We start from the raw sequence: 18,152 nt of genomic DNA on the forward strand, positions 1-18,152 counted from the left end.
ATACTATGCATGATGAAAAAATGGCTAGGAAGCAAGCTAGCTGATGAAGATGATGCATAATGTAAAAACCCCGAGACTAGGGAACACGCAGGGACAGACACAACACGAAGTCTCTTCGAATACGAAGTCTTCGTGTTGTGTCTGTCCCTTTGTGTTCCCTAGTCTCGGGGTTCTTACATTATGCACTATGCATGCGATTGTGCGCGCTTCTGCGCATTCTCCTTTTCACCACCACCACCACCACCACTTCACGATAGCACTAACTATAGGTAACTATAGGTAGTAGGGGTGTCTGAAGGTCCTCGCTGCACTGTTAGACTGTGCAGAGCCGTCCCGAGGCGAGGCGAGCGATGCATATAGGTATTAGCACGTATATCCAAGACATAATGAGAGCAATATTTGAGCTGACACCTGATCTTTTGTAATGCTTTCTGAATTTCGTAAAATATCATCCTGGAGGTACAATGTTAGGCAACCTGGTTTAATCTGCATGGCGCACACATTTAAAGGTGCGAAAAAGTTTACAGTGCTCAACACCGTTGCTTTCGGGTGCAACCTTGTTCGCCCCCTAGCTTCGATCGTAGTTCAACTTTACCAAATTGGCGGCGCTGTAGAACACTATGACGTAATTTGTTTACAAGCAGGGAGAGGTCTATTATGTGGCACCTGTAAGAACACACAAGTAACAATTAAAGGGCGGCAAAAAGATACTGAACTTGTCTTCTCGATTTGTCGCAGGAGTATTTCTCGGATAAACTCGTGAACGACATGGTCCTTTCAAAAGGTCTCCCACCAGTTCCACCACAGCTAATTTGGTGTAACTGGTACTGGTAGCTTTCCTGGTCAGATATAAGTAACGTCTTGGTTAGAATTCTGCCGACCGCACCTTTTGCCCGAGTTATTTGCGCGGTGGGTTACGTGAAATAGCGGACAATCGATACTGAGTCGAAAGGTAAAGTATACATGGGATCTGTCCACGGGCAGCAGGGAAATTCAGGAACGCTCCCTATTGTCGGACGATCGCGTGCGCACGACACGAGGCTTCCCCGCAAACACCTAATATTGGCGTATTGATCTTGCTTTTGTTCCTGTTGTTCGTGACGGAAAGCGAACGCGACCGTTACTCGAAATGGCAGACGCCCAAGTATGGAAGTGCTTATTTTTGGTGGCAATATTATTATAGCTCACGATGGTCACATTTCGTCATCCGAATTGAATGGAGTGGTCGATATGTTGCACATGGTTCGGGTACCATATGCCGTTACGCATTGTTCCGCCGTCTGGGGTTGTGTACGGATCGCTCGTTGTAGACAGTGTCCCGAAAAGACATTCAGATGGAACAGAAGGATCGTGTTGAGGCAGAGGAGTCAGTAGAGAGTCCAGGACCGTCGGCTTCTCATGCTGAACGGATTCAAGAGGTAAGGTTCAGCATTCAAAAGTGTTAAAAACTGGGCTGCTTGGTGATCCATTTAGATAAAACCGCTAAAACCCTATTGCGAGGGGGACACAGAAAAAAAAGGAGGGACATCCTTTTTCTAGTGTTCCTCTTGCACTAGGGTTTCAGCGGTTTTATCGAAAAGGCTCAGCTGCGGAGCGGCTCGCAAGTAGTTACACATCTTATGCGTTGCAACATTAGTTGCGGTACTCGTGCCTTACTGCTCTCGCAGCTTCAACCGAGCGTTAGTGTGATGTTACCCTAACCTTGCAGATCGAAAATATCAGCTCGTTCGCATTCTGAGGAAGAATAGGTTGCACACAGCTCTCTTGCCCACAGTATCGGAGCCAGAAAAAATATTTCGGGAGGGGTACATGGAAGAGAGGATATCACCCTCCTTCTCTCCCTCCCGAATCCCCTAGCAAGGGTACGATTTCGTGGGGTTTAAAATCCCCCCCCCCCCCTCTGGCCACTGCTTTCAGGTATATAACCTTTGCCACTGACATCACGCTCTTGTGTTCTCTAACTAGGGCACTGCACGCGCTGGTGCTTCTCCGAAAAACCCGTACGCCGTGTCCGGTCCGGTTTGCGGGCTCTGGGTACACTGAGGGGTCCGGCGGGTACATTGAGGGGCCAGGACCGGACTCGGGTGTGTGCTACGCCACTGTCAGAGCCAAGGACTGTTCCTTTCGAGAGTGTGCGACATTACGTTTTACGAGTGCCACCTCGGGGAGTACAAGTTACTTTGACGGCATTCAGTATCGTTCACGCACTATACCGAGATCACTAAGACGACCGGCTTGTGGAAAAGCTCGTGCCTGTGATCGCGGAACTTTTTTTTTTTTTTTGAGGTGCATTCGAGAAGAAGCAGCGATATAAAATAAATCTAATTTTAAGTAATCCGATGCTCTGCTTGACGACACGAGGACGATAGCATGAGCGTCTCATCTTCAAGAATGATACTGCGCAGCTGAGACACATAATCGACTCCACCGTTCATGCTTCACAGGCAGATCGGACGAAAGCGTTGTCCATATGTCCCCTTGTATTGAGAACAAAAACGCTGATTTTCTCTATCCCATATAGTAAGTTGCGCTATGGAGTCGTGCACTTTGAAAAATTGCATAGAAGAGTTATTTTAGAAAAGAAGCAGCGCCTCCGCTTCTTTGTCCTGTCATAAGATTTTGCTCCACATTTGTGAATTGCAATTTGTCAACTCACCAATTCAAAGCTGATTAGCTCTCTTTTTCTACCGTGTGCGTAGCAATGAAAAAATTACACAGTAAGAATTACGAAATATTAAGTCCACGGCCCATGATGTCACGGGTTTCACGAACGAGTGAAATTACATAATCTCGAGAGGCTGGACTCTTATCTTTCTTTCTTTTCGGACGTACCCGTCCGTCTCTCATCCGGCACCCTTCGGTTCCCGGCAAATATTCATTCGCAATCGTTAGATGGCGCGCGCTACCGCCAACTACACAAGGGTGGCATCGCGGCATCGAATTTTTTGGCTCACACGCACAGCAGGAAGAGCGGTGCCCCACACGCTCCGTATTGATCGACTCTGCATCCTCCTTTCGGACGGATGCTGGGAGGATGCCGCCATGACTCTGCGCACCGGATTTCACCCGTAACCTTTATCCCGTATTCAACCAGAGACAGCACTCGAAGGAACGGTGAGTCGAGAGAACGTGTATGTCGCTTCCAAAGTGGATGCAGGGGACTATAGTATGATGCTGTACAGATTGCGTCTCTGGGAAAATAGGGAAGCCGTAGGGATCGGAAGGGAAGGAGGTCGCACTAGGGATCAGAGCTCTATATATAGAGCGATCGTGCTTTAGATAGATGCATGGTGTTTCTCCCTCCCACTACGACCAAATCGCATGCTCCAGGGTCAAATGCAGCTGACCACCAATGACATGCCCTTAAGCACCGTTCACTTTAATGGACATTGCACGACTTCGGCCCTCCACCTCACCATTATATTTCTGACGAATTACCGTGAGCAGAGCTAGGGGTATAGTTAGGGGTACATTATATCCTGTCAGAATGGGAACATCCCCCACTCGTTATAATCGAAATCAGGTGTAGTTTTTGCATACGAGAGGTGTTTCGCGTGACTGCTGTTAACCGATCGTAGAACAGAAGACGTGCCATTTTCAGTTTGTATACACACTGTTACTTATTGAAGAACAGACTGTGTTCGAAATAGCGGTCGTTCGTAAGGATACTGAAGCTTGTGCTTCAATCCGCCTTCGCAGGGTCGCCTGCCTTTTGCCCTTGTAGACAGTTGCTTACGGCTGCACACATAGGAGGATAGTTTTCAATCTGCCGGAGGGGGCCGGCGCACAACGCCCCCCCTTTTTTTTCTTTTTCATACTGAGAGACCGGGCAGGGTGTCGGGGACTGCATGTTGTTATGTTGTGAGGCAAATTTTTACAGGATTGTCATTATCACTCGCACTCGATTCTTAGGATATCCCTCGAAGGCCCCCAAGCCGCCCGCAGTGTGCGCCTATGGTTGCACATTGAAGGATCCTAAAAGATTGTAGGTGTCACGCTATAGTGTCTCTCTTCTGAAGTATTAAGCTCAAAGGTTAATACAATGGTGACATCAGGCGATCTAAACGGAAAGTTGTAGCGCAATGTGGTATAGCAGCATCCAGGGGAGCAGGTTGGTCTTGTAGTGCATAATGCTTTCTTGCTTGCATGCTTTCATTTTAACTCTTGTATCTCTTTGCCGAGGGAGCGTGTTATCGGGCTTAGTTTCCACAGGGGAGGCTGATGTGCCGTGGACGTCTACGTGTGACGTCACTACAGCGTATTCGGATGGAAAAGTGGGAACTAAAAAGCTTGAGAAAAGAATGGTAAATTATTTGCCGAACGCGAACGGAATCTTTTTCGGGCTAGCTGGAACACTGTAAACAGTGCTTTTACGAATAATGTTGTAGAATCAGCATCCCCGAACAAAGTGTGTTGAGTAGCGGTATCAGCGTCCTTTAGAGTAGTATTTTAAGCAGGGTTGGCTACCGGAAACGGAAACGAAAAACGGTAATTACCGAAATTCAATGGGAAACGAAAATAGAAACGGAAACAAAATTGTTTTAGTTTCCACTACCAGAAACCGAAACGGAAACGAAATTCAAAAGTGGTAACGTCAACGGAAACCAAATTCGCAAGATGTTTCCCTCAGAGTTTTCGCGTTAATATGAACATTTTATATGAATTGAAATTAAAACTTTATTTCACATTGTAGCAAGTACAATGTGGGAGGCCCAGTGCAAAAAACTGCAAGAAGCAGCTATAATATATAAGAATATATCCTCACTATCCTACCAGTCATCATTCATTCATTCATTCATTCATTCATTCATTCATTCATTCATGCATTCGTTTATTTTCGGGACTTTCTTTCGTGTTGAGCTCACTGCGCAGCAATATGTACGCGGACGTTTTGGATGACGTATTATTTTTGCGCACGAGCGGAGACTTTTGAAACTTAAAGGCATGTATTTCCGCAACCTAGAGAGGCATCTACTTACGGTGTATAATAATAATAATAATATTTTTTTTAATAATAATAATAATTTTTTTTATTAGTGCCCAAGAACGGCCGCTAAGGCGATGGTGTTGGCGCACACAATACACATAACTCACAGTGGATACAATCCAGACATAAACGCACAAATAATTATGTACAGACATATATATATAATACATATACAGTGGGCTACTAGCAGAGGTACATTACAAACATAACAGGCATACGTACTTACATATTTACAGACAAATATACCACGCAGTACACGCGATGAAACATCAGCAACAAAACTACATGACACGCATACGTACTTACATATTTACAGACAAGTATACCACGCAGTACATGCAATGAAATATCAGCAACAAAACTACAATACATAGACTACGCGCAGCACATAAGTAATAAGATGGAATGCGACGATATACTGTACAAAACAAAGGAAAGAATATCACGATTGAAAATTCACTGATGAAGGAAAGAAATAACGTCGCGTTTAAGGGATAAGCTTGAGGTGTGGAAAATATCACATGTGGGGGGAGCGAGTTGAGAAGAATTTGGCATCGGGTAATTGGATCGCTGGGGCAGAAGCGTTTAACGTAGAAGACTGGTGGATTACGAAAAGCCGCGCGAGGAATACAAAAGGTAAGGAGGCCCAGCAGGAGTGGCGAATCAACACGGGCATGGACACATTTGTACAGAAATAGGGCGTCGGCGATAGAGCGACGTGTGGCCAGTGGGTGAAGGTGAAAATATTGCAATAGTGTGTCATAGTCATAGGATAACTTTTTTCGTAAAAAGCCATTGTGTATGATATGGAGCGCGCGTTTTTATTCACATAAGATTCGTGACGAACTTTACATTTGAGTCATTGTGTTTGGTGTGGCTGCCCTTTTGCATCCATTATGTAACAAGAATATCTGACATGAAAAAGCCAAAACCAGACAGCACGATTTCCGGATGAGAAACAGAAACCAGTTACCTCGGGAACAGAAACGAAATTCTTAAAGGTACTGTAAAGCAGCATAGGCCGAATTTCATCTATCGTGGCTATTCGATAGTCCAAGCCATCAGTACAAAAACGGCGCAAATTTCATTCCAATCGGTGGTGCAGTTAATTAGAAAATTAATCTTAAAGATTACGGGCAACACTTTATTAGTGGATTGGATTGGATTGGATTGGATTGGAAAAGAAAGAAAAATATGGAGAGGTTAGTCCCGACCCAGTCAGAACTGGCTACTCCAAAACGCGTTTGTTGGTAAACAAAAAGAAAGAAAAAGGTCAGCTACGAAAAATAGGACAAACAAACAAACAACCAAGCAGGATAAAGCATAAAGGAAGACGGGGGAAAGGAAAGGGGGAGACGTTCGACGCCGAGAATCACTCACTGCACAATGTCAGATATAGTGCGAACACAATGTCACCGAAGTCACTTTATTAGTATTCGGAAGGGATCCGTACTCTCAGCCGCGGCAACCACGTTGCATGCGCGTAGCACTGGGCCCGAAAGCCGAACAGCGCTGCGTTTCTTTCTGATTTTATTTCGCGAAAAACAGACTAAATAGGGGTCTCTGCACTCTTATGGAAATATGATACGAAATAATATAGCCACCAAAAGAACAAAAGGCGACAAAGTAGTGCTGCATACATGATACATACATACATTCGACAGTGTTGCCCGCTGCACAGGGGGTTGTTTGACACCAGGCGTCGCGCCGCTGCACTACACCGAATTTTTCATGATAAATTAAAAATATTTAGAGAGCGTTGTCGGTCGTACGGTTCCGCATATGGGATTTACAAGCAATAAAGTCTCAAGCCACGTCGCCAGCATATCCTGCTTGTCTACTGCTTTACAGTACCTTTAAAAGGAAACGGAAACAGAAACCGCTACCGAGAATCGCCCAGAAACGGAAACGAAAAGCCGAGTGTTTCAGTTACCGGAACCGGAACCGGAAACAATAATATTTTCGGTAAGCAACCTTGATTTTAAGCCTCAAAGTTGTCAGACGAAGTGATAAAGTGTCGTGCGAACTTCCATGTGACAAACGGACTGCTATCCTCAAGGAAAGTCCCCCGAACCTTCGCTGACAGATGTACACTCTCAAATATATTTTCAAAAGCAAATAAAACCAGTATTCGAGGCGTGAAAGGAAAATTTCCATCAGAAGTTAAGAAATCGCCATCCCTGGAATGTCCATTCTCACCAAGCTCCATCAACGTGGAATGCGGTCGCCATCATCCATGTTCCCTGCCTTCGTTGATATCTGGATCTTCGAAGATGTCATGTAAATCCGCACAGAAAACGTTACGCTCAGATGCACTTGCATGTTAGAGGGCGATATCGCCGATGGAGTCATCCGAACACATCCCTCTGGACGTTGCGATGCATTTTACTTCGACCGAAAAAGTTGAGACCAGGGTTCTAAAACACCCAGTTTAATATCCATAAAAATACACCGAAGAAGACAACGAAAAAAGAAGCCATATAGAAGGTCGCTTCCCGCATACCGAAGCAGGGACATTGAGCGAACAAAATGGGCGGAATACGAAATGTGCATTCTGATCACTTTTTCCCCCGATATCTCTTCGGGTGTCCCATTATATTGTAATGGGATTCAGACGCAGCGCTTTCACATACAGTGCTACTATATACGCGCATCTACGCTGTTTCCTGGCGAAGGTCGCCCCGATAATCAAGGTTGCGTGTCCCCCTTTTTTGTACTTGGTACATCACTGTACAGAACAGCCGCATATTTGCTCTATGATGGATAACGCAGGCCATAGAATTTGAATGGCATTATTTTCTAGATCTTGAGGATTTACGCTACGTGGGTGACGTGTCCCTCTGAATGAACGGATAAGAAGGTTGTTATCGCCTTTGATATATCTTGTAAAAAAAAAAAGGGTAGCAGTAATAGCAATTCGCGGTCATTGTAAGAAATTAGAAGAAAAATAGAAAGAACACAGATGTAGACTAAGCCTGCAATGGTGCAGATGACTGCACAAGAGCTCTTGGAACTTATGTGAGCCTTATATGTCTTAGAAGACGGCTGCAGAACCCATATGTTCCAGGAAGCGCTCTAGGGCGTAAAGCGCGGGTTGTCTTTGCGGACTTTGCCAGTCCCCTCTAGACCCTTCTAGCTCTAGTCTACGCCATCCAGCGTACAGTGGTATGTTCAGTGGCTGACGGCGAGGAGTAAGGATAACGACGCGTCTACAGGATAGCACTAGACTTTCCGGGTCCTATGGGGTGCCGCGAGGTTCGGCAATTACGCCCAGTGATCCTAACTTGCGCATAAGTACATAGTTAGCTTGGCAACATATAGGGTATCGTACACGATGAGAAGACGCGTACAAAAGAACCATTGTACAACGTGCTTGACGACACGTCCACCAAGAAGACTATGAGAACATTTATCACAAGGAAGGTGGTGGCGCTGTTATTGTTTGCCGCTTTTGTCTCCAGGCTTCGTCACGGCTTGCGCGAGATATATATGATATATGACGGTCAGCGCCTAAAGCGAGCGATAACCAAACTGACATTCGAAATAAATATTCCATTGGAATGCTACCTTGTTGGATAAAACCGATACACCGTGTAGTCTTCATTGCTGTGGCTCCTATCCATCTGTCCTCATCTGTCATCTTATACTTTCTTTTCTGCAGGCCCCGTTGACCGGTGGGGTGTCTTCCAGCAGCATGGCGTGCGACGGCCGCCTGGACGGTGCCGTGCGTGCTGTTCAGCGAGCGTGCTGCCTAGGCCGGCGTTTCAACTGGTGCACCCTGGAAGAGTGGCCCAAACGATGTGTGCTCGTCTTCCTGCTTTTCTTAGGCTTTTCGCTGAGCGCGGGAATACGACGGTCCTTCACCGAAGCGGCTTTCAGTCTGCAAGAAGAAGCCCATTTTAAGGTATAGCGGGTGATGCTGAACAACGACCAGCTCTAGTGCCTGATTACGTCACACTTGCTGCATGCCCTTATGCCCTAGGATAACATGAACCGTCCATGCGTTTCTTAGCCGTTTTGTGTATTTCCTCGAGAAGTGTACGAATAAGAAATTTAATTACAGCGAACAACTGCGTCCTTTCTTTTTTTTTTTTTCAGGCTCTCAACAACGAAACATCCATGAGCGACTGGAGCACGGAATTCATTCGATCGATGCAGTCCACCTTCACGTGGGGCCTCTTCATCGGCCATGTGATTGGCTCGGCCCTCGCCTACAAGTACCCCGCCAATGGGTACACATATTTTCTCCCACGTTTTCTCGATCGCGTACTGCCGCAAAACCCTCGTCAAAGTCGCCATTATGCAAACAAGTGCGTTCGGTATCGGGTGACTCGTCGCATTCTGCCCCTGACGTGCATTATGTAATTCTGAAGAGGTACGTCCTGTGATATGAACAAGCATATTGCTTTTGCAGGGTGTTCGCTGCAGCAATTGCGCTAGACTCTGCGCTGCATCTGGTCGTGGCAGGAGTGATGCAGGTTCACCAAATGTTCCTCATCTCGCTTCTCTTTCTGCAAGGAGTGGCTGATGTAAGTACAATACGAAAATCAAAAGCGAGGCATGTACTTTTCCGGTCATAGCCGACACGAATGGCCATGTCATTAATGTCTTTTAATCAAATGATAACGCACAATGTAATTACGTTTGAGGTTCTATAAACACGAAGGACCTTAGCAGCGCCCTCACTTTCTGCAGTAATCCCCACCGTCTATCTACCATACAGATGGCATGCCTGTATAGGGCCCTTACAAACGGGTGTTGTGGACAATGCAGTAATTTGGTTTGTATGTTCCATGCACATTGTCGTTTTTCAGGGAGTAACATTCCCTGCTTTCCTGGGTCTTTTACGGTACTGGGCCCCTCCCATGGAGCGAACACGAATGTTTACAGTAGGATACGCTGGTGATTACTTTGCTGTCCAAGCTTCTCTAAGTTTCTCTAAGGAATGAAATTTACTGGCTTTTACTCTCTTTTAGGACTTCACTTTGGCAGCCTACTTAGTTACCAGGTGTTCACGCTCTTCAGAAGGGTACTGAGCTCAACTGCTGGCCTTTATTTCTATGGTAGGTGCAAACGCCTTGCAAGTAGAACTAAAAGAAACAGGAGGATGTGAAGTTGATTTTGCGGAACCGTAATTCCTGGAGAAGGTTTGCTCAAGAACATTGCGTTACTGCCTCTGCAATTATACAGGGCGTCCTCAGGATCCTCGGGTGTTTTTAATAAACCTCTACCCGAGAAACGTCATCATGACGTTGGTAGACAGACTGAAACCGAAACAGATCGGAAGGGGAGAGCTGGGTTCCACGAATGGACACTTGTTCGCTGCCTATCCTATTGAAAGAAAAGTAGGACCGAACGTCACGTCCCTTTCAGGGGCCATCGTAATCCCCTCAAGACCGTGGCTTTCGGGCGCGACCTTGTTCGCCCCATAGCTTCGAGCATAGTTCAACTCTACCAAACTGGTGGCGCTGTCGAACACTTTTACGTCATTTGTTTACGAACAGGGAGAGGTCTATTGGTGTTTGAGTATTCCCAGCCACAGGCAAATGGGCTGCAACGTGCGTAGGCCATGGTATATAAAGCGAAGTAATGAAACGCGTGCGGAAACACCGAGTATCCCATGTGCGCTTCCGGTTGCTTCTTCTTTTTCTTTTATGAGTTTTAACCCTGCAACCCAACCTTCTTGAACGAAACTGACCTATTTTTCTTACTTATAGGCACCGTGGGTATCCTGTGGGTCCTGCCCTGGTTCCTTCTTGTCTCCGAGTCTCCGTCGAAACATCCAACGGTTTCAACGCGAGAGAAAATATACATAGTCGATTCCCTTCATCAACACGAGCGGGTACCGTTCTCGGTAAGCTAATCAATTGGTCATCTCAACTCAGCTGCTATAATGGTTGGACTTTTCGAACAGCAAATTCGGTTACCGATGAAGTCTATACTGTCTTCTGGTCCAGTGTGGGCAATCTTAGTGGCTTCATTCAGCAGGACATGGACATTTAATACGCTTCTGCACATTAGCAAGTGGCACTATGGCGATGAGGTGGGTATATAGCCAGACTTGTTGGGCTTTTACCGTTATCCCGATATGATACAGCTGTCCGCGAAATTAAATTTACTGCATGCTTCGGTATATGTTGGCCTATGCAGCCATATAGCCTGTTTCAATCACACTGTTTATCTTCGCGTTCAAAAAGAACAGCACAAGGGCAAGGTGCTGGTCGCCCGTCGTGAAGTACGTTTTGTGTCCCAACTTCCAACAGCACCCTCTAGAATATAAGTTTCTTTCCGTCGGCTTTTCGATCTTGCGCAGACGTCACAGAAGGTTGCCTGGTGACGTTAACTAAACTAACTAAACTCCCTGTCTTACGCTTCTGTACGTTTCTGTTGCTAACAAGACCGATCACCTTTTGGTCTTCTGTTGCTGTATCGACCAGGTTTCGTGACGCACACCTTGCAACTGAAACAAGGAAGTCATACCATTCCTGTCCGTGCATGTACAGGCGGGTTCGCGTACGTTTATGATCGACATGTGTTATCTACATAGCCTCTGGGCAATATCCGGTGGCCTTTCTGTGGACGAGAAGCTCTCCTAAAAATGATAGTAATGGTGCCGTAAGGTTTGTCTGCCTATATAGTACGGCGACATGTTGCACGTGCCGCAGGGTGGGACTACGGATGATTTCGAACACCTGTGGTTCTTTTGACGTGCGTCGGAAATCTCTAACACAGGGTGCTAGAAGCAATGTTTGAACCCGCGATGTTAAGCTCGGCAAGCTTCGTCAGCAAGCAAGCGTCAGCTTCCACAGTAACGAACACCGGCCCGCAGTTGCTGGTATCGTCGTGCTGGTATCGTCGTGCTGGCATCGTCGTGCTGGCATCGGCTTACGCAATACCACGAAATTGAGTCGAATAATGTGAGCAAAACACGTGACACGGTACATGAGGGAAAACCACGAGAATGCGACGGGCGTGACAAGTTGACATGATGCACTGGAGTGCCGAGTCAAACACAAATAGTTCGTGCTTGTCAGCAGCTCATTACACGCCGATCCAAGCTGCATAACTTGCAGCATGCATATATCTAAACATATTGAGCAGGATTTCTGCATATAAGTTGGTTGCTTCGCCAGAATATCGTAAAAACGGAACCGTTCGGTTCTTGCAGGTTCGCTACACAAAGGAGCTCTCATATTTCCTCATGATGATCTCCGTTTGCATTAGTGGATTTTTGGCTGATGTATTCCAAGAGAAAAACATCATGACCACATCGACGGTTCGAAAAACATTCGGCGGCACTGGTAAATGCATAGGGAACAAATTGGTCTGTACACAAATGACACCTGACCACCTTTTCTTGCCTGCTGTTCATAATTCAGGACTACTCGCTGAAGGCGTGTTCTTCTTGTCCTTGGTGTGCCTTGGTCCTACAAACGCGGCAATGGTCCTCTACTTCATGGCCATGGCTGTCCGTGAAATTGCTGTGGCCGGTGAGTTCCGAGCGGGATGTATCAGATAAGCTTTATCACTTGCAATGTTCCTTGAATGTCCCTACAGGTTTTATGGTTAATCCCTTGGACATCGCTCCCCACTATGCTGGCGTGATCGGAGGCTTCGCCGGAGCCGTTGGATCTCTGGGCGATCTCACTTTCTACCCGATGATGAAACAAATCTTCAACACGTGGGTAAGATGTCGCGCAGATTATTCCGTAGTACTCGCACAGACCTCGCACGAGACAGACGGTGTATCCCAGGTACAATATCGAACAACATACTCCACTAGAGTGTAATGAAGCAGTAGAACAGTACAGCCAAAGTCACTGTCCCAATTGATATGTAGTTGAACAGTTTTGAGAGAACGTTGGCGTGCTACGGTCGACGGTACAATGTGTTAATGTCGTACTGCAGGGCTGTGTGTCATCATGAGAGCGGTCTAGTGCACACCTGTCCCTGGCCAGAGTGCCTAAAAGTATTACTTGTACTGTTCCAGAGAATCCGTCACGATCATATGACTCCCCTGTATGCCGTGAGTGTCATCAGTGGTGGCCTTCAGTTCATCGGGGCCCTCGTCTTCGTAGTCTTCGCTTCTGCCTCCGAACAGGAGTGGTCGAAACCCGAGACACCGACAAGTGAGGGTCCATACGGCAGCAGCAGCAACAATAACAACGACATGTACGCCAGGAACATGGATGTCATGAACAACGATGGCATATCGCTCAACGTTATCGTTAAACGATAATTAGCTCCCAGGCTCCTAGAATATGCGAACGGCAGGCTGAATGCTTTCCACTTGACCACAGGAAGCCCGTTCTGAGATAGGCCTGGAATGAGGTACTTCGTAGAGGCAGAGCTGTAGTGCCAGCATAGCAAAGCCCAGACAGCGGGCAGTGACACCCTCCGCTACATATTTTCTCACAGAACGCTGCGAGACCTTTTCGACAGCATCGGAACTTTGACAATGCCGAAGTCGAGCATCTCAGATGAGCCGGGCGCAAGGCCGCACCAGTATGTCTGCGAGCATTTCGTGCCAAGTTCGACGATAAGGAGATTCATCAAGTGTGCTGTACCGTAGAACGTTCTACTGCGGACTAGATATAAAAAGTGTGAAATCTGAACCCGAAGAGCACGTTGAAACACACTGCTCTAGATGTGCAGCGCAAGCGGGGCCACAGCGCAGATCAGTGGCAGATCCAAGGGGGAGGGGAGGGGGCGATCCCCCCGAAACGTCAGTTTATACATTGGATTTCCCGCTCTCACTTCCCCCACTACGCGCTCCGACCAAGAAACCGTCCCCTCCCCCCACCCCACCCCACCCCACCCCACCCCACCCCAAACCAAGGGTCTGGATCCGCCCTGGAGCAGAGACACTTCTTCGTCTTGTAAATGTCATTGTTGGAGAACATCGAAAGAACTTTGTCTTCATCACCTCATCACTCAAGAGCATAGCAACGCTCTCGTTTTTCTTTTTACGTTTTTTTTCTTTACTAGACCTGTAGTAGTTGTCACGCAGTGAGCGGGCTCACATCTCCATTTTTTCTCTTATCATCATCATCACCATCATCATCATCTGACGGCTCAGTTGTCTCGCGACGTAAACACCCAATTATTATTATCATCTGACGGCCAAAGTGACCCGCGTCTTCTGACACCGCGATTGCAATGAACGATCTGTACGGAACTTCATCGACGTGCATGTGATGCATTGTTCTCGATTACCTTCCAGTGAATCGTTTGTTTTGCGGGGACGAGTGAATCTAGTCTAAGTTAGCTACAAGCCTATAGCGTCAAGTTGTAGCTGTGGCGATGGGCCACATGATGTTGTCTATAGACATATTTGCGTGGCCGCATTTGATTGTACGAGCCTCATGATGATGTTATAGGTCGAGAAAAAAACTGTCCAGATATATAGCACTAATCTGTTGCGATATCGAATAGATGACCTAAACGTTACCATGCCTCTGGCAGTTCCTTCTCGGCCTTTCCACCAGTAATAGTGATACCGGAAGCGCGGCTGGCTTTCAAGTTGAGAGGTGGCGCTACGCATGCTGGGACTTCGAACTTCCGGTCCGAAATTTCAGTTTCGCATAATTGGAATAAAGCAATAGTTTAGAAACTCTGGCTCAAAGGACAACCAAGATTAGTTCGCCTGGGAACGCCTGCCCCCCCCCCCCCTGCCCCCCCCTCCAAAAAAAAAAGAACAAGTACTTTACTTTTAACCAATACTTCACATTCACTTTTCTTATGGCAGAGTTTAGATTTCGTGACGCTTCACGCATGTTTCGGTTTCGTTTTGCACGCGCTTTGAAATCGCGATCGTTTGCTGTGCCAAATGTTCCGTTACCACGCGGTGAGATAACAAAGATAACAAGCAACATTTCAGATATGATAGAACGAAATGTACAGGCAGTATTTTACGCAGCAATCTTCTGCTCCCTGGTGATCATACGCATGTAGTCGTTTCCTTTTAGTTTGAGACGAAGTTGTGACTGTAATGAAATTCTTTTCACGTTATGGGAGTATAATGATTTCCACAGCCGCGCACAATTCAACATGATAAGCACACAGCACGGCATTTGGTGACAAGTGCCTATGCACACCTTAGTTCGATTTCCTTTTACGTTGACCACATTTTTCGAAAGGCGCAGGATCCCAGGGTGCGCGATACATTTTAGGTCCTTTTTTCTCAGGATTAGTGCAATTGCATTATTAATTAATTAAGCGTTGCATAATTAATTAAGCGTCGAACATCCGCCCATTTTAACGTTGAAAACACGTTGACGCTATATGCGACTCTAGCAGTACCTCGGACCGGAAGCGTAAAACCACGTGACATTTGCAACTTCCCTTACGTCAATATTGACAGAAAGTTGCAAACCACCCATTAGGAAGAAATCTAGTGCAGTGATAACTTCATTGCATGTATAACGTCATGGTATATGGGCTTAAAACGGGACTGCAGTGAATATATGGTGCTTGCAGTTGACTGCAGTGCGAACTGGAGGCGCCCCACCATACACTGCTCGGCGGAACTACCGCAACGAACTCGCAACCACCTTCGGCTTCACCTTCACCTCGGATAGAAAGTGTCCCTTCTCTGCGTCGGAGCACAAGACAGCGAGCTGCTTCCGTTAGGTAACAGGTTGGGACAAAAGTTTACGGAACACGCGAGCGACGTACTTTTTCTTCGGTGCGACAACCTAGCGGCAGCCGGAAGCGGGTGAGTTCACTGTTTCGGAGGGATGGAAGGGTGCGCTGTGAGCGACACACGGCCAGCGGGAACTCGTACTTCCCAGGCACACTCAAGCGACACTGGAACGACCACTGCATGTCGCTAACAGCGCATCCATCCACCCCTCCGAAACAGTGAACGCACCCGCTTCCGGCAGCCGCTAGGGTGTCGCACCGAAGAAAAAGTACGTCGCTCACGTGTTCCGTAAACTTTTGTCCCAACATGTAACCGGAACCACTGATGTACTGGTAAATTTGAAGCGTGTTCAGTGTGTGATATACTCAGCTGCCCTTGTTCGCGCTTCCGTTTTTGTTGACACTCAGTTGTTTTAGTCACTCTTTGTGTAATCAGTATGGATTCATTAATTCTTTTTGTAAGAGAGGGGGATATGTGGTATCGGGTCTATCGTATGTGCATCACGGCGCGTGAGAGGAGAATAAAGTTGGAAGGAATCAGGCTGGGTGGATGGCTCTTCAATATGGTGTACGTGTGCCACATCATTTCCCACATCATTTCCCACTACTACGGACGTCCCTTCTTTCCCCCTTATGTGCACACTCGGATTGCGTTTCAACCAACCGGAGGCTTACAAATCGTTCGGATGCGACTACTTCATTTTCGGCGGCGTCATCCCGACAGATGTTGTGGGTTCTTCGCATCTGAGGATGAGTACGCCTGGACATTGTTCAAAACGATTTAGTGGACAAAACACCCAAAACCGGATGTTCGCTTTTCGTTTTCGTGAGGATACGCTGCAGACTTGCCGGAGCTACTTTCGAATGTCACTGTAATCTACCATCTCGAGCAGCTGCAATCATACCTGGGTACTAATGTCTTTCTAAGTTATACTTAAGGGACTTTCTCTGGTAATTTGTAATGTAATGCATTACTTTTGACATTATGTAATTTTTAATGTAATTTAATTACATTTGGGCAATAATTTTAATGACATATTACTCATTACTTTTTACAAAAGAATCGAGTCTGTGTTCTGTGTTGGCACTTGGCAGAAAGAGAGTTGGCAACTGGCGAGTTAAAATAATTCCAACGCCAACAATGAATTTCTACATCCTCAACATCGTTACGATTAAGTTTGTAACTTTGTAATGTCATTACTTCTTCGTAGTAATTGTAATGTAATTTCATTACATTTCAATTGCAGTAATGAGTGATGTTAGTATTTAATTAAATTATCGCTGGAGTAATGAGTAATGTTATTTAATTACATTTTAGAAGTAATTTACCCAGGTATGGCTGCAATGCATAGAACTATTTCATGGAAGTGAAACCTATGGTTCCCCGGTTTTCTGCAAAATCTGTGGTGCCCACGACACCTACGTGGTTGCTTCCATTACCGTTCGATCTCACTGTCAATTCCTGGACTTGATGTCAAAAGAAACCAAGTGCCTACATCAGTTCTCAAACAGCTAGCAGTGCATATGATGCATAGTCGATATGCTGACCACACGGCAGTTTTAACCGATGGACCCATTAGCCGCGGGAATGCTCATCGTCTGCGTTTGTTATCCCATAACGGACGATGTGGCGCATGGATATAATCTTTCATACCGCACACCATCAACGTCGGCAGAGCTATATATGCTATCCTGTTATTTCTGCGTAAGGTATCCTGTGACACTCCGCGGACCTGGGTCGTTTAGTACTAGGATTCAAAGGCTGCTCTTCAATGTGTAACCAACATGGGGATGCGTGGATCACTCGCCCCAGTAGTTACTGATATCCTCCATCAAGTTCAGCGTCTAAGCGATCACGGTCATCACGTATATCCCTGCAGTCACTGTGGTTTGAGCGGAAACGAAGAGGCCGACAGAGCGATAACCGTGCCGAACAGTCTCGGACGGTTGTACCAGTATAGTGTTGTCAAGAGGAGACAGGAGATCACTTCTGACTGAGCTCATCCAGCCACTAGCTCGCCAGCAGTGCGGGGTCATCACTGACGGGTCTCTCATGTATTCGGTGGATCAAAAGTTGTCTTTCTCAGTTCCAGACCGTTTACCGCGCTATTTTACGTCCCTCCTGCACAGCAGGCTTCGCCTCAATGTAGCCTTCACTCCCCAATTCAAGTACCGGATCGGATACTGTGACAGCAAAACGCGTAGCAGAATAAGAGTACGTGTTTTGAGAGCGTGTCGTGGTGTCTCTTCTTCTGTTCCGTGTCTTGGGTTTTATCGTCGTTTTACAATGTACCAGCTCGCCTGCACCATTGCGCTTCTACCACTGTGACAGCAGCCTAATGCTCCAAATGTGGCGTCGTGGCGAACATTGAGCACGTCTTAACAGAATGTGAGCTATACGAAGCGGAGAGGCGGCAATTCAGTGCTCAGTTGAGTACTGCTAGCAGACAGACATTCAACCTGGCTGCAATTATTGGCCAATGTCAGAATCACGTGCAACACCGTCGATGTCTTCTAATGT

At 46.6% G+C, this 18,152-nt stretch overlaps 1 protein-coding gene across 1 annotated transcript; it reads left to right on the forward strand.

Annotated features, from left to right (window-relative positions):
- Window positions 1–2,936: 2,936 nt before the first annotated feature.
- LOC135395218 (vesicular glutamate transporter 2.1-like) lies at window positions 2,937–12,506 on the forward strand. Its single transcript, XM_064626458.1, has 10 exons — window positions 2,937–3,114; window positions 8,649–8,891; window positions 9,086–9,219; window positions 9,402–9,516; window positions 9,802–9,889; window positions 9,964–10,050; window positions 10,705–10,841; window positions 10,902–11,030; window positions 12,156–12,288; window positions 12,367–12,506. Exons 2-10 carry the CDS (start codon window positions 8,682–8,684, stop codon window positions 12,504–12,506), a joined length of 1,173 nt encoding a protein of 390 aa, XP_064482528.1. The 5' UTR covers window positions 2,937–3,114; window positions 8,649–8,681.
- The last annotated feature ends 5,646 nt before the right edge of the window (window positions 12,507–18,152 follow it).

Source organism: Ornithodoros turicata, chromosome 5 (assembly GCF_037126465.1).
Source record: "Ornithodoros turicata isolate Travis chromosome 5, ASM3712646v1, whole genome shotgun sequence".
Classification (NCBI taxonomy): Eukaryota; Metazoa; Arthropoda; class Arachnida; order Ixodida; family Argasidae; genus Ornithodoros; species Ornithodoros turicata.

What these genes read in the sequence shown, in the direction of transcription:
- LOC135395218 (XM_064626458.1), top strand. Translation starts at nt 8,682, where the DNA reads ATGGCGTGCGACGGCCGCCTGGACGGTGCCGTGCGTGCTGTTCAGCGA. An exon ending in TGCTGGCCTTTATTTCTATG is followed by an intron (nt 10,051 to 10,704) that starts GTAGGTGCAAAC and finishes TCTTACTTATAG; the next exon opens with GCACCGTGGGTATCCTGTGG. An exon ending in AAAAACATTCGGCGGCACTG is followed by an intron (nt 12,289 to 12,366) that starts GTAAATGCATAG and finishes TTCATAATTCAG; the next exon opens with GACTACTCGCTGAAGGCGTG.